The 14,646-nt window shown below is 61.6% G+C and overlaps 3 protein-coding genes across 3 annotated transcripts; all 3 read right to left on the reverse strand.

Annotated features, from left to right (window-relative positions):
- Positions 1-415: 415 nt before the first annotated feature.
- Positions 416-8,359, reverse strand: JKF63_07756 (uncharacterized protein; the record flags this gene model as incomplete). Its single annotated transcript, XM_067903687.1, has 1 exon — positions 416-8,359. One exon carries the CDS (start codon positions 8,357-8,359, stop codon positions 416-418), a length of 7,944 nt encoding a protein of 2,647 aa, XP_067759887.1.
- A 1,032-nt stretch (positions 8,360-9,391) lies between these two features.
- Positions 9,392-10,141, reverse strand: JKF63_07757 (uncharacterized protein; the record flags this gene model as incomplete). The annotated part of the gene is made up of 1 exon (XM_067903688.1): positions 9,392-10,141. The coding sequence occupies one exon, from the start codon at positions 10,139-10,141 to the stop codon at positions 9,392-9,394; it is 750 nt and encodes a 249-aa protein (XP_067759888.1).
- Positions 10,142-10,629: 488 nt separating this feature from the next.
- On the reverse strand, positions 10,630-13,830 carry JKF63_07758 (uncharacterized protein; the record flags this gene model as incomplete). The annotated part of the gene is made up of 1 exon (XM_067903689.1): positions 10,630-13,830. The coding sequence occupies one exon, from the start codon at positions 13,828-13,830 to the stop codon at positions 10,630-10,632; it is 3,201 nt and encodes a 1,066-aa protein (XP_067759889.1).
- Positions 13,831-14,646: the final 816 nt, after the last annotated feature.

Here is a 14,646-nt window from a genome sequence, read left to right on the forward strand (position 1 = left end):
CCCCGGGGCTTCCGTAGATGCGACACAGAAAATGTGATTCGAAAACCAACATGTGGCCACGTGGAGGAGGAGGAGGAGGAGGACGATGGGTGATACGTGTGCGCATCGATTCTCTAAAAATACACGTGTACACACACTCACACTCGCACAGACAGACAGGTTCGGAGTATCGAAGCGAAAACACACGAAGCGGTGGGGGGGGGAGGGGGGAGGAAGAGGAGAGAGACGCGTCATGAATAGGGCTGTATCTGTGTCCGTAGGGGGACTGCATTCACTGCCATCGGCCGCTGTAGCGCACACGACGGCCACGCACCCCCCCACACCCACCCACCACACAGAGGGAGGGGGGGGGGACTTATGTTCACTGCCATGTCCTTTTTTTTTCTTCATGGTTTCTTGGCAGCACCTTCGGCTGCTACTTTACACTTGCCGTGCCTGCCCCTACTGATCCCTCCCCTCCCCCTCCCCCCGTACCCAACGTGAGTTCCTCGCTACCCATCGCCTGCAGACGCCCATCGTGTATGCATTCCACTGCAGGCCCCTGAGACAGCGTCCACACCGACGAGCGGAGCAGAGTCAAGTTGCTTCCACCTTCGACTCGGATCGCGGCTGCGGTAGGGCCAGCGCGCGCGCCACCAACTACACGGCAGAATGTCAGGGAAGCATAGCTGCCACTTCCGAGTACAAAGGGCATCATCCCTCCGGTCACAGTGCAGTGGCTCAGTCGCACCTGCGACCGCTGCGATGCGAGGATGGCGGCGATGTTCGCGTACGCGGCGTGGGTAAGGGTGTCGCCGGTGGCACACACCATGACACCGGCGTTGTGTGTCGCGGTGTGAGCCGCAGGGGGCGTCGTCTGCGTCACTGCTGAGCCACCACAACCCGTGGAGACGAGCATGCTTTGACCGACTTCTTCTCTGGTTCTCATCACAGGGTCGCCACAGACGGCGTTGCCGTCGTTGTGGGTTGACGTTGACCTGTACGCGCTGTACGGCCAATCATCCAGCGATGTGCCGACCATGTGCAGCCTGCACTCTGCACCCTTCACGAGTGAGATAAGCAGCAGCGGGACGGTGGCGATTTCTGCAGCGGCCGCGATCACATCGGCACACCGGGCCGAAAGGGGAGGTGTCGCGTCCGCGGAGAGCACCGGGGAGGCCTCGGGGCTTGTGGAGGGAGAGGATGTCACGGGTTGCGCGGCGCCGGGGGCACCGCTACCCCTTCCCTCAGTGACGCTGCAGTCCTCCTCGCCGCTGCGCTCGCCGCGCACCACGCGTACATAGTCGCAGTGCAGCTTTGCGCACGGCCCTTCACACTTCATGACAGCTGAGACGAGCTGTTCGGCGTACCGACCACCGAGACACGGTTGCGAGGAGAGCGAGACGTCCACAACACAGTCCGTGAGGCTCAGCAGACCTTGCTGGCAGACATGTACGCCAGACGGCTGATGTGCCAGGTGCTGCAGGACACGCACCGAGGGGAGCGCTGCCGTATCGTCTGTGGTGTCGGCAGTGGCCAGGGATTCCATGGTTTGGGAGGCGTGGACACCGTCAGAATTCCCTGTCGTGGCAGCGATCGTGCTGTCAGCTGAGTTGTTGCTCTCTGCCTGGCGTTGCGGTGAGGACGAGGTGCGCCCCCCCTGGCTTGTCCACAGACTGCGTGGCGCTCGTGCCGAGGCCACGTTGCGAGCCCCAGCTGCCTCTGTGCTCATCACCCCCTTGTCCTTGTCGGCGTAGCCGCACTCAGAGAAGAGCCGCGCCGGCAGATGACTCGTGGGCTGCAGCACCACGCGCTCCATGGTGCACGTTCCATAGACAACGCAGCTGCCGCAAATCACTGGGCGCACAGGCGGAAAGACAGGGCCGATTGCAGTCGCCTCTGAAGCAGCAGCAGCAGCCCCCGGCAGCAGCACTGTGGCGCGGGAGTGTCCAGAAGCGGCGCTCCTGGAAGGCAACGGTGAGGGGGGTTGACGCTGTTTTTCTGCGCCTGCCACTGCGTTGCCAGGCTCGCGTGCTGCTGTTCCACCCGCATGGGTTGTAGCCGCAGACATCGTCCATTGGTTCAGTTGGAAGGCCAGCTGAGTACGAAGGTGTGCTTCCCAGCAAAGCCACTTCAATCGGCGCCGCTGCAGGGCACTGGGAGGCGACATGACGCGGCGGCCGCCAACCTCCTCATCCTCATTGTCCACCCGAAGCGTTCCACCAGCACCATAGGTGCCGTCGCTAGAGTTGGTGATGGGCGGCGCTGTGGCTGTGGGCGCACAGGGTGCCAACCCCGTCTTACCAGCGCTCCTGCCGTCTCGTGAAATGCGTGCAGCAGTCCCTGTTCCCGCCGCTGGTGTTGCTCCGCCATTCCAATCACGTTGCACTGCCCACTGTCGGGCCACACGCCACGACATTGCGGCCACACGCGCGACACAACTCTTCAAGTGCCCCAGCGCCGCCCCGAGGGCTGCCGTGCTGAGGCCATGCCTTCGCAGAATTCTCCTCAGATCCCTCCCCTTGCCTGCTGCCGCGCCTTCTTCACCTTCGCAGTCGTCCACGTCACTGCTGCCGTCGTCCATCCCGGCCTTCTTGTCCCCTTCGGCGTTTCGCGTGATGCGACACACACCTCCGTCGCGCACAACCACAGCGTACTGCTGTTCGCAGAGAAGGCAGCCGTTGGCAAGCGTTAAATGTGCGCCAGCGAAGACGTTCACACCGACTAGGGTGCAGTCGTACACGATACACTTGCCAATGAACCCCGTCGCACCATCGCCGCAGGTGATGCCACAGCGAGCACCGCCGCCGAGCAGCGCCTGCGGCAGGTGCGCCGTCGCCTCGGCGAGGGCGATGCAGGCCGGTCGTAACTCGGACATGCTCGCCGCGTCTTCCAGTCCGAAACGAGATACGATGGACGCCGTGGCCACCGGTGGTAGCGGCTGTCTTTTCTTACGCTCCCAGAGAGGAGGAGGCCGTGTGGAGCTGGTGGGACCGCCGGCTACTGATGGTGCTGGCACGGAGGCCACCGCAGCCGACGAGGCGGTCGACGACTGTGGCGCGGCGTGCTTCAGGGCGTGGATATCCAGCACGCAGTCCGGGTCCGCTTCGCAGTGCGCGCCATCGTAGAGGTACAGGCCGATGCGCGAGAAGCCGTAGATTTTCACGTGTCCCTGCAGCGACAGTACACCGCTTCGGCACTCGATCCCATACTGCTTTCCTGCGTAGCTGCCGCGGCGCACGACACAGTGGGCGTGAGAAAGAATGTACACGCCGACGTGGTTGCTGTTGGCACTGCACTTGGTCAGCCGCAGCGCACCGCCATCAGAGGTGAAGCCATTCACAACATGCTTGGCCGCGCAGTGGTGCGCCTCCAGCAGCGTCCCCGGGCCGAGAGAGGCGAAGCCGAACGTGACGCAACGCACTTCGGTGTCATACGTGTGACATTGGCTGCCAGACCACACCTTTACACCCGACGTATCCGCTGATCGAGCGCCGAGAGCGGTGGTTGATGGCGCCGATGATGAGACGACGACCGGGGCGCTCGCAGCGGGCTGTATATCCCCGCCGTCCACCTCATCTCCGGAGCGCTCATCATCATCGCTGTGGTCCATCTGGTTAGCGTCGCTGTCGCCGGTGCCGTGTTGCACCACCTCTGCGAGGCCGACACCGAGGTTGAGGTGGTGAGTCCACGAACCAGCGGTACTCACCGGACCGTCCTGGTCCGTTGAGCTGTCGCCCCGCTTCCCCGCCGTCGCCTTACCCCCCTTCCCGCGGCGGTGGTGGTGGTGATGATAAATATCCCCACTACTGCGCCTATGGTGAAACACGTAGCTCGCCGCATCTGTGGGGGACATGTCCACGAGGCACTTGCTCAGCCGAAGTACGCTGCTGTTGTACACGTTAAATCCGCTATCACGGCCACGCAGCACCCTGACACCCGTGCACTGCATTTCGCTGGACTGGATTTCTACGCCGTATACGTCGCCGCCAAAGACTGCCGGAACGCCGCCACAGATGCGCGGCGGTGCCGCTCGCCGGGAGGAGCTCACGCCGACCACATGGGGCGTGCTTTCGGCTTCTACGCGGGAGTTGTTGAGGGCGAAGAGTCCCACGTGAGACGTGTCGGCGCCGCAGTGTCGCAGACGGCATTGCGAGTGGTCAATCGTGTAACCGTTCATGGCGCTTAGCACCAAACACTCTTGCAGGTCAGCGTGCGCGGACTGAATAGCGGCAAAGCCGAAGCTGTAGCCCACCGTGAGACACCGCCGAGCCTTGAGGTGGGCGTGGACAACATTAACCCCACACGACCGTTGCCGCGGCGACCCCGACCGCAGCGATGAGGCCGTGTCAACCTCTGCCCCGTATAACGCACTGCGATCCATCAGCGTTCGCATCGTTGCCGAGGCAGCCGTCGTTGACCACTCCGCCGTGCTGGGAGCGGCGGCTGCGGCTGTCGCCACCGCCCCATTCGCAGCCGCTTCGGCCTCCGCCGTCGACCACAACACGCACTCTTCCAGCTCCACCGTACTGCCCTCGTAGGCGTAGACGCAGGTGTCGTACGCGTTCATCAACGTCACCCCAATGGCCTTGAGTGCGGCGTCACGCACCTCGAGACTAAACCGACCACCGAAGAAGCCCAGCGTTTGCTCAGGCGACGACATCTCGCTTGCGGTCGGCGAGGGATACTCTGGGGAGTCGCTCGCCATGGCTGTCGCCGGCGCAGCATCACCAGGTGTGGCAGAGCGACGGAGTTGTTCGGCGTAATGACGCCGCGCGAGAAGCGCGACACGGGCGGTGCGCTTCGCCACAGCTGCCGCAGCCGCCCACAGGGACTCCGTCTCTGCAGGAGCCCTTGGCAGAGCATCTCCTTTCATGCCCTCTTGTTGCCGGTACTGCAGCTCCACCCCCGACACCACGCGGTGTGCCGTTTCGTGCGCCTCGCCGAGGCAGCGGCACCGCTGCGCGAAGCCGCCGTGGCGGTCGTCTGTCAGTATGCACTTTGCCTTGTGCAGAATGAAAGCACCAACGTGGTTTGTTCGGGCGGAGCAGCCATCCAGCGTGGCGGCGGAGGCGTCGACGGTGAAGCCGTTCACTACATCCTCGGCGTGGCAGCAGTAAAAGTGTGCCACCGAGTGGGCGATCGCACAGAACGCGAAGTAGAGATGTCGCGCCATGCAGTGGCGGGCTGTGAGGGTCCCACCCAACTCGACGTTGAGCCCGGTGCTGCGTGTCTCATCGTTGACAAGAATAGGCGGTGGTGGTGACCGCTGCTCTTGTATTCCACGATGCCCACTGGCGGCGCCGTGGCCACCTCCGTTGCTCATGTCGTCGCTGCCAGACTCTGCTGCTGCGTCAGCAGTCGTGGGGCTGCCTTCAAAGAGGCAGTGCTCCAAGTACGCACGACACCCTTGCACACTAACGGCGCTGTAGATGGCAGCCGTGACAGTGCAGTATGCCATGTCCACGATGGCGTCTTGCTCTGCAAAGATGGAGCGCTCCGTGTTGCGGCCAGGGTGGACGGTGCAGCGAACGAGTCTTAGCCGACCTTGGTTTGACACAAGTATTAACGAACGCAGGACTGGCATCATGGGCGCTGCAGGCTGTACCGCGACTGTGTTTTCCTCGTCGCTACAATCTTCTTCATCGTCGCGGACAACAGCGAGTCCACCCGTGTCAGCGCCCTGGCGGCGGTCACGACTCGCAGTGTTGGGATCGCCGCTGCATGTTTCAGTATTCGCCTCCAAACGGCTCCACCGCCGCCCACATGCGGCCGCCGCCTCCGTCACGTCAACGTCCGGCATCAGTCGGCAGAGGTGTGTGTCATCTGACATCCCAACCTGTGAGGAGTCTAGGATGAGTACGCACTCCTTGCGTAGGGCGTACAATCGATCCGGTGGCGGTGGCTGCTGCGGCTGTCGCCGCCGCCGCAGCAGCAGCAACCCATCATTCGGCATCAACGCCAGGTAGCTATGTGACACCTGCACACTCGCCAGCTCCTCCGTGGTGAGGGTGCCCACGAAGATGCAGTTGTCTAGAACAAGGTTGCCCAAGACGCGGAGGTGGCCGTAGATGTACAGGTTGCTGCAGCGCAGCGTGAGGCCACGGGGTATGCGGCACGTGTGGACGTCTCCAGCCGGTGACGGTGCCGTCGATGAATCCAGAGAAAAGCTCAGCGATGACAGCTGCTGCTGGGCAGGCCTCTGGTACGTGGTCGAGGTGCTCGGGCTATTGCCGACGCTGTCGTTTGCGTCCAGGCGAGGGCTGCACCTGCTGCTGAGCCTTCGAGGAGTGGTGGGGGAGACACGCACGTTACGCAGGACGCAGGCCACTCGTGCCTCTTCAACATTGTCGTCGGCATCGCCAATGAGGTGGACCTCCAAGGGGAATGGAACGACCGCATCATTGCCAGCGGCGCCATCGCATGAGACGCCCGCCTCTGACAAGTGCTGCAGTTGTGTGATGGCAGACCCCCCCGAAGCCCTGGTAGCCGAGACTCCGACGGCCGCCGTCGAAGAGGCACGGATGGAGGATGGCGGCGGCGGCGGCGGTGGGAGTGTCAGCGGGATCCACAACTCGGCAACGCGCTGCAGCAGCGGCGGTTCCCCGCCATCCGCCGCCGCCGCTGACGCTGCCGCTCTGCGCTGACGTGTAGGCGCGTAGGCGATGTGTGAAAGCGCTGGAGGGCCTGCGCGCGACGACAAGGCAGCGTCACGGCGTTCAAATGTCGCATCAGCGCGGTTTCGGCCGGGAAGCCACTTTGGCTTCATCACATCCGTGGCGGTGTCTGTGCCATCCGCCGTTTCGATGGTCGAGGCAGCGGCTTGCCGAGCCCTTCCCGCGTCCGCGAGGAGGGCGGGGGTGTCGAGCAGCATCACGATCGGTGTGGCTGTCGCTGCTGCTGGGCATTGCCGTGGTGGTGGCGGAAAGACGGGGGACGCAGGCGGCGAGGGTGGACGCGCGGGGGCGGGCGTGGTCTCCCATCGAGCAGCGTAGGCGGTCACCAGCGCGTCGTAAACGGCAGTGTTAAGGTGAGACACGTCACGCAGCACGTGCGGCGCACTTGCGCTACAGCCGCTACCTCCATCATTACCTTTCCCTGTCCTGACTCCCACGGGCGACGGTGTCGATGGGGCGACAAGAGTGTTCCTCGACCCCGAGGCTAGGGGCGAGGACGGTGTGCCACCACCCAATGCGCTCGAACGTACCGCTGCGCTTCCACCAGCGACAGCCACGTCGTCGTTGTCGTCGTCGTCATTGGTGCTTCGTTTGCCGTGGGGCACGGTGTTGCGCGGCTCGCTTATTGATGTTGCGAGGGGACCCACATAGCGACGGAACAGGTGCGGATGTGCGCGACGGATGTAGTCCATGCCCAGTTGATGTTCCTCTTCCGAGTACGCGCCTGCAGAGATCGATGCGCTGCCCTCCGCCACCGCAACGGCCTCTCGGCGGCTCGCTATCCGCTCCGCATCATCAACGGACACGCGGCCGTCACCTGCAAAGGGGTTGAGTGTCTCGAAAAGCGCGATCAGGAGAAGTAATAGGTTCTCGGCTGACAGCTCCCACTGCTGAGACATCAGCTCGAGTGAGCAGAGAGCACCGTGGTGGATAAAGGACGCAATAAGACGCGGTGCCACAACGAAGACAAGCGGCATGCGTGCAGTACGACGACTCCCAGCGTTGGATGCAGTGGGATTAGTGGGGGACGTAACGGCATCCTCGGGCGGCCGCCTGCTTCCTGAGGATGTCGACTGGGGCAGCTTGACCTCTCCGAGGGCCAGGGGGCGGCATTCGAGTTTGTCGTCTAAAAGGCTGGTCACCACTCCTGGTGTCTCCTCGCCGCACCTACTGCATGCTGTAGCCGCCTGCGCCGTACCTCCTGGACCGGCAGGGGCCAGCGAGGAGGATCGCAACGTCAGTGGTGGTGGTGACGATCCCGCTGTCATCGTGTCGTGTGGGTGCGCGTGTGACGACGACGTAGAAGCAGAAGATTGTGGCGCTGCAACACTTGCGTGGGCAGCACCCGCGCTTGGCTTTGCGGCGGCAAGCGCCCGTGCCGACGCGCTCGGACCCACGTGTTGTGAGGGCCGCTGGTGTGCAGAGCCCCTCATCCCCCCTTCGACACCAGCGCTCTTGTTCCATGCGCCTCCTGCCATGCCATCGTCGTCGTCGTCGCCGTCCTCGCTGAACACAAGCTCGAGCGACACATAAAAATCGGCTTTATTCTCATCCTTGTACACCAGCTGCACAAACCACCTCGTGAGGTCGTCGTCGTCAATGAGGGCTATTTGGGAGATGCCGTGCGGCACGTTCTGACCGCCGTTGCGCTTGAAGTATACAAACAGCTTCTGTAGAAGCTGGATGTACTCCTTCGTCGGCATCGGTCGCTGCTGCTGTTGCTGCTGCTGCTGCTGTTGCCGCTCCCCAGACCGTGGGAATTGCAGAGAGGAAAAAAAAAGGAATGGAGGAGCCAACAACCGCGTCCCCTCTTCCCTCTACACTCACACTCACAAGCAAAGAAAGAGAGGGAGAGAGAGAGAGAGAGTATACGTGAGCTAAAAAATAAAAACTACGATGACGCTATCGTCCACACAGCATGTAGGATGGCTTCTCTTTATGAGTGATCAGCAGGCCAGAGAGAGGAGGAGGAGTCTGCAGTAAGCAACGGGGTTACATCTCCTCTCTCCCCTTCTCCTCTCCTCCTCTCCTGCTGGCACAGAGATCCACGCCTATTAGAAATGGCAGCGGGGACGAGTGTGTGTATGCTGACGCAGCACTGCAATAAAACTCCGAGGAGGGCAAGAGAGGGCGAGGGATCACAACTACGCTTTATATTTTGCGTCTATGCGCGTAGCGATTCCTTTGATGTGTTCATTCAAAAAACGCACACAGAAGCCAACAACAGGATCGATACTGAAAACAGGGAAGTGGTGGGGGGGGAGAGGGGGTGCAGAGAGGGGTGGGAGGGGAGGGTGGAAGGGGAGAGGGGGAGAGAGGGGTGGGAGGGAGGGCAAAGGGCTGTAATGGCGCGCAGGTCTCTGTGCTAAATTGAAGGGAGATGATGTGAATAGAGGTTGTGTGTGCGTGTGTGTGTGTGTGTGGTCATCAAGCACAATGTCAGCGGTGACTACACGTGCCTGTCTGTACGCGCCCACGTGCAGGTGATTAGCCCTTCAAGAGGGTGTGGGGAGAGGGAGAGGGCCCGGTGCACCGTCGAAGGAGGAGGAGGAGGAGGGGGAGGGGACACACACAGCGACAAGAGGGGCACCCACCACACGTTTTCTAGTGCGTCACGGATCCACCCTCTTCCCCTCTTTTCCTCCTCCTCCTCTCCTTCTTCATGCCATCCTGCACGTCACTTTCTTGGCACGCGCACACACACGGAGACACACGGACATGCGCATTTGTGTGCGTTACACCGTTGTCTCCGCTGACATGAGAGCCTCGTTCTCCGCCTTCTTGGAGGCTGTATCACGGTCCTTGACAACGCCAGTGGTGCTCTTGCTGTCCATGGCGGCCTTCTCAGCGGTGGAAGCGGCAGCACCTTCTGCGGGCTGCCACCCCTCGCACAGGTCCACCCACTCGATCAAATTTGACGCGTACTGCTCCAGTTCATCTGGTGTGATCTTGATGCCGGAGTTCGCTGTCCCCACCGCTGGGTAGACATAGGGGAAGCGCTTCAGTGACACGTCCAGGTAAACTTTGACGTTGTCGTTGAGACCGAAAGGACACACGCCTCCGGGCGGGAAGCCAGTGGAAGACTCGACCATCTCACGCTTCAGCATGTGAGGCTGACACGCAAATTTTTCCTTGTATTTCTTCGTGTTCACCTTCGCGTCACCCGCCGTTACAATCACAGCGATTTGGCTGTCACCAAGAGGGGAGTCGGTAGCCCAGGCATTTGTGACTTCGCTCTCCGCTGCGCCAGTGACGTCGTGGCCCTGCTTGCGGGCTTCTGCGATCTTCTTCTGGCGCGCTTTTACCTCCGCCTTGTTCATTGTCTTCTTTTGCAAAAAAGACAGTGACTTGGCAATATGGGCTGCATCGCAGTTCAGACGCGTGGCGGCGAGTTCGACCGTGGCGCTGCTCTCGTCAAACTCTCGAATACGATCCAGCAGGAAGAGCGCACCTTTTTCTGCGAAGTACTGCGTGCAGCGCTCCATTTGACCGGCTCACTTTTTTTTTTTCACCTGCCCCGTTTTTTTGTTGTTGTTTGTTTGTTGTTTCGATATCGAATATGCACACACACACACATGTATGTATGTATCTATGTGTCTAGATACATATATGTGTAGAGATCGTGTACAAGGGGGGGGTAGTGGTGGTGCTCTCTGTGGATTTTAGGTGGGTCGAGAGAAAGGGGAGGGGAGAGGGAAGGTATGGAGGAGTGAAGGAAAAGGGGTGCTGGAGAGGGAGGGAAGGGGGTGGTGGTGGTGGTGGGGTGGGGTGGGGGGATACACCGATACACACAGACAACCGCACAAGCGCTCCCCCCCTTCCCCCTCCCCACCCACAAAAAAATAAATTCTTCAACTCTTCTGAGATGTCTGTAGTTTTTTTTTTTTGTGCTGCCGTATACCTGCGTTGAAAGGGAAGGGGGGGGAAGGGGGCGGCGTTAGGTGTGCCAGAGAATACTTAGCGTATGCGCACGTTAGAGCAAGCGAGAGAGGGACTTAGAGTAGCCTGCAAAGACATCACTCGTTTGGACTGGTCGCACAGTGGTAGTACAACGATGTGGATGATGAGGGGAGGGCGAAGAGGAGGAGGAGGAGGAGTGCTGCTGCCGCTGCTGCCGCCGCTGCCGCGCAGCGTCCCGAATAGCTGCAGAAGCATACCGCCATGGCACCGCTTGATGTTGCTGCTCATGTTGCTCAACGTCTCCTTTTTCAGCTGCTGCAGCCCGCCTGCGCTCCGCCTCGATACGCGTCTTGCAGCGCTGCACCGCTTCGTTGACTCTCGGCGCGGCACGCAGAACGTCGTGTGGCATGTAGTACTTCCTGTGGAGCGCTGCAGCGGCGTCACTGGAGCACGGGCGGGTGCAGCGCAGGATGTCAGCCCTCACCAACGCGTCATGCACGGCCACGGCGCGTCGCCAGTAGGCTGACGCTGCGATTCGATGGAACTGCGCCGCCTCCGCGGCTGTGCTCTCGTCAAGCTGAGAGGAGGAGGAGGAGGACGGCGGCGGCCGGGGCGGACTGCGACTCTGCATCACCTGGAGAATCCACGCGTACGCAAGCTCAATCACGAGTGGGTGATGAGGGCTGTGGGGCATATCCGTGCTCACGTATTCGCTGCTGTGCGTCGACGCATCAGGCTCATTGGTGGTGCGCCAAACTTGGTTCAGCTGCTCTGTTGCCTCCAGCAGGGTTAGCAGAACTCGCGACAGGAGGGCTGGCGTGAGGTCGCGCGGGATGGCGTCAAGGGAAGTGATGCCGCGCAAGGTGTCGTCGAACACGAGACTGAGCAGTTCACACATTTTGCGTACGAGCCGTGCCCGTGCGTCACTTTTTATTGTCCCCGCAATCGTCCGCACGTGGAAGCGACACAGCGCCTCCAGGGTGCCCGGAAGAGCGTGTAGGTCAATGAGGGTGAGCGACGCCGCTGAGTCAGGGGCGAACTTCTTCTGGGGCGACGGTGGGGCGGCCCCGCACTGTGTTGCCAACACCACCGACGGCATGACGGATGTTGTAGCGGTAGCGGTAGCGAGGAGCGCGCGTGATCCGCTGTGGGTCGGCTCGGGCGTCGTGTAATACAGGGTGGAGAGCAGTGGCATGTCCGCTTCACCACCCTCTTCCCAATCCTCTCCTCTGTGATCATCGCCTTCCATAAAATTTGCTTTGCTGGGGGACTCGGCCTTCTTTACAGCGCCGATGGCTGTCGAGCTCCAGTACGGCTGCGCTCCGCCCCCGCCGTGCTGCACTTCTTCCCCCCTACGGATGCCGCATGCGTCGTTCTCCACGGAGGCGCTGTGTTCCACCCGTGTCGCTCGGCCTTGTCGAGGTATCGGTGCCCTTCCTGCCCGCAGCGTCAACGCACGACGACGACGCCGCAGCTGCGTGATCAGACTGTCTTGCAGCGCCTCCAGTAAGCTAGCATCACCGCTGCGGTTCTCGCGCCGTCCAACGAGCCCCACCACCACCAGAGCAGACTCAGGATGGGCGCGGACGTACCCCGTCAGTGGTGCCGCGAGCGCGGCAGCGAGACCATCGTGCCACCACTGCAGCTTACTCAGAGCCCGAATGAGGAAGCGGAGGCTGGTAGAGTTTGTTTTGAGCAGCCGCGCCGCTGACGCGTCTGCCGTGTCGACGGGGTGTGTTGCAGCGCCGCATGTCGTCGACTCTGCGAGGCACCTTCGTTGGCTATTCGTTAATGTCAGCGCCAAAGACTCTGCCAGGTGATGGAACAGACGGCCGTTCGCCACGGGGTGCCTGCTGCGGTCGAGCGCGCGACGCCGCACTTCGGCTGTAGCGGACGCCAAACAGGGATCGATGGCGTAGTCGGTCATCCCGGCCTCGTCTGCCGCCGTGCCTTCGGTACTCAGACTGCAATCATTACTACGTCTCAAAGCGCAGTTGTTGAGAGGGTCACGTTCTTGGTTTGTGGACTGACGCAGGTACGAGAGACGCAAGAGCTGCGCCTGGTAGCGTGCCAGTGTGTCGAGGAGAAGGCTGTAGTCTTCCACTGTGAAGGCCCGGTCGGTTGTCTGTGGGCGCGTCGCCGCCGCCGCCGCCGCCGCGGGGCCACGCCGCTCCACGTGCACAATTATGGTGTCCACGAGCGTCTCCAGAACCGCATCCATGTGCATCAGCCGCTGCTGCGCGAGGAGATGAAGAACCTGGAGTGACACTGTGGCAGTCATGCATGAGACCTCGCGTGAGAGCCACTGCAGGAGTACGCGACAGAGGCGCGCAGAGAACGGCGTTTCGCGCAACGACTTACCGTCGTCGTGGTGGTGCTGCTGCTGCTGCTGCTGCTGCTGTGTGTGTGGGGATGCGCTCGGTGGAGACCATTCCGTCTCCGCCTCCATGACGTAGACATCCATCCGATGGAGCGCGCTTAGCACGGCTGTGAGGAGTCGATGGTTCGCTGCGTGTGTGTGCGCCGGGGATGAGGACACGACGTCCTCTGCGCCGGTGCTGTACCTACGCCTCTTCGCGTCACTTGCGGTGCTGTCATCACAATCGGTGGTGCGTTCAGGGGAGGAGGCGGTGTTGAGGGGGTCTGGAGACAGTCGACGCACCACTTCGTGCAAGCACTGCATAATATTGCTGTGGTCCAGCCTACCCAACTGTTTCTCGAGTTCGGTGCAGAGCTGCGCCTCTGTGAGTGTCGCCAGTCGCGCCGCGTAGGCAGGAGAGAGGCTGATAAGTGGATGACGCACTGCAGATTCCTTGCGTGGTTGCTTACTTGGTTTATGAGGCGGGTCGCGACTCACTGACTCGCCTCTCGTGGTGGCGCCCGTTCTGTTGCTAGGATACCCCTGATGAGAGGATGAACCAGAGCTATCCCGTAGTGCCTTGGCAAAGCCGTTGCAATCCGTCCCATGCGGTGTGTCCAAGGACGACGCGGCGGGGGCGGCCGCCGTCACTGAAACGGCTGCATCACCGCGACCGAGTTCCACTTGTTGAGTGCATCCTGGACTCTCTGAGCCCAGTTGCTGGAACACCTTTGCGAGGTCGGCCAAGGAGACACCACCACCACCACCACCACTGTGGTGTCGACGCGCCGTGTGTGGCTGTTGCGGCAGTCGATGGTTTATAGCCTTCGCAAAGGAAGTGATGGCACCCAGCGGCGGCAGCCCCGGTGGTGTACCGGCACTACAGTGAGTCAACAGGCCGATGCGTGGCCTCATGTGGAGAATCTGCAACAGTCATAGGTTCCCCCTCGCTTCTTTTGAAAAATTAAAAAGAAATACGGGCGAGTGGAGGGGGGGGGGAGGAGGGGTGCGGTGGTGGTGGGAGTGCTTGGGTGGGGCTATTAGTGGTCACGGGATGAGTGGCGTTGCGTGGAGATGAGGGAGCCACAGCCACAGGGGGTGGGGGGTGGGGGAGGGGTGGAGGAAAGGGTAGATGGATGGGTGAAGTGGGGGTGGGGTGGTCAGTGGGCAGAGGTGTGTGGAGGGGGCATCATATGTGGGTGAGTGACCCCGAACCACTTGAGCACCACGAGAGTCGGGTGGGCGGGTGGAGTGGAGGAGGTGGGAGAGGGGGGGGGGGGCGCATCATCAAGAGCGCAACTACGCAGAGAGAGAGAGAGAGAGAGAGAGCCGGTGGCGCTCCTTCACACTGCGACTCATGGACATACACATTCTTGTTGAGGACACTCCAAAAGCCTGTGCCCGCGGGGGTGGGGGAGAGAGAGGGGTGGGGTGGGGTGGGGTGGGAGGAAGAAATAAATGAAGGCAGGGCTCTGTTCCGCAGGCGATGAGGATACTGATAAAAATTACATCAGGGACAACGTGAGCATACCGCACACGCAGGGATATATGCAGCAGCGGGGTAAGAGGAGAAAAAAAAAGGGGAGGGGAGGGGGGATGGGGGCGGTGTTGTGCGTAGACAACAGCAACAAACATATGTGTGTGTGTGTGTGTACGTGCCAGCACGACGGACAGGTCCCCCCCCCCTCCCCCCTCCCCCCTCATTCTTTCTCTGGATTGGGAAGTGGTGGG

This window comes from Porcisia hertigi, chromosome 3 (genome assembly GCF_017918235.1).
Source record: "Porcisia hertigi strain C119 chromosome 3, whole genome shotgun sequence".
NCBI lineage: Eukaryota > Euglenozoa > Kinetoplastea > Trypanosomatida > Trypanosomatidae > Porcisia > Porcisia hertigi.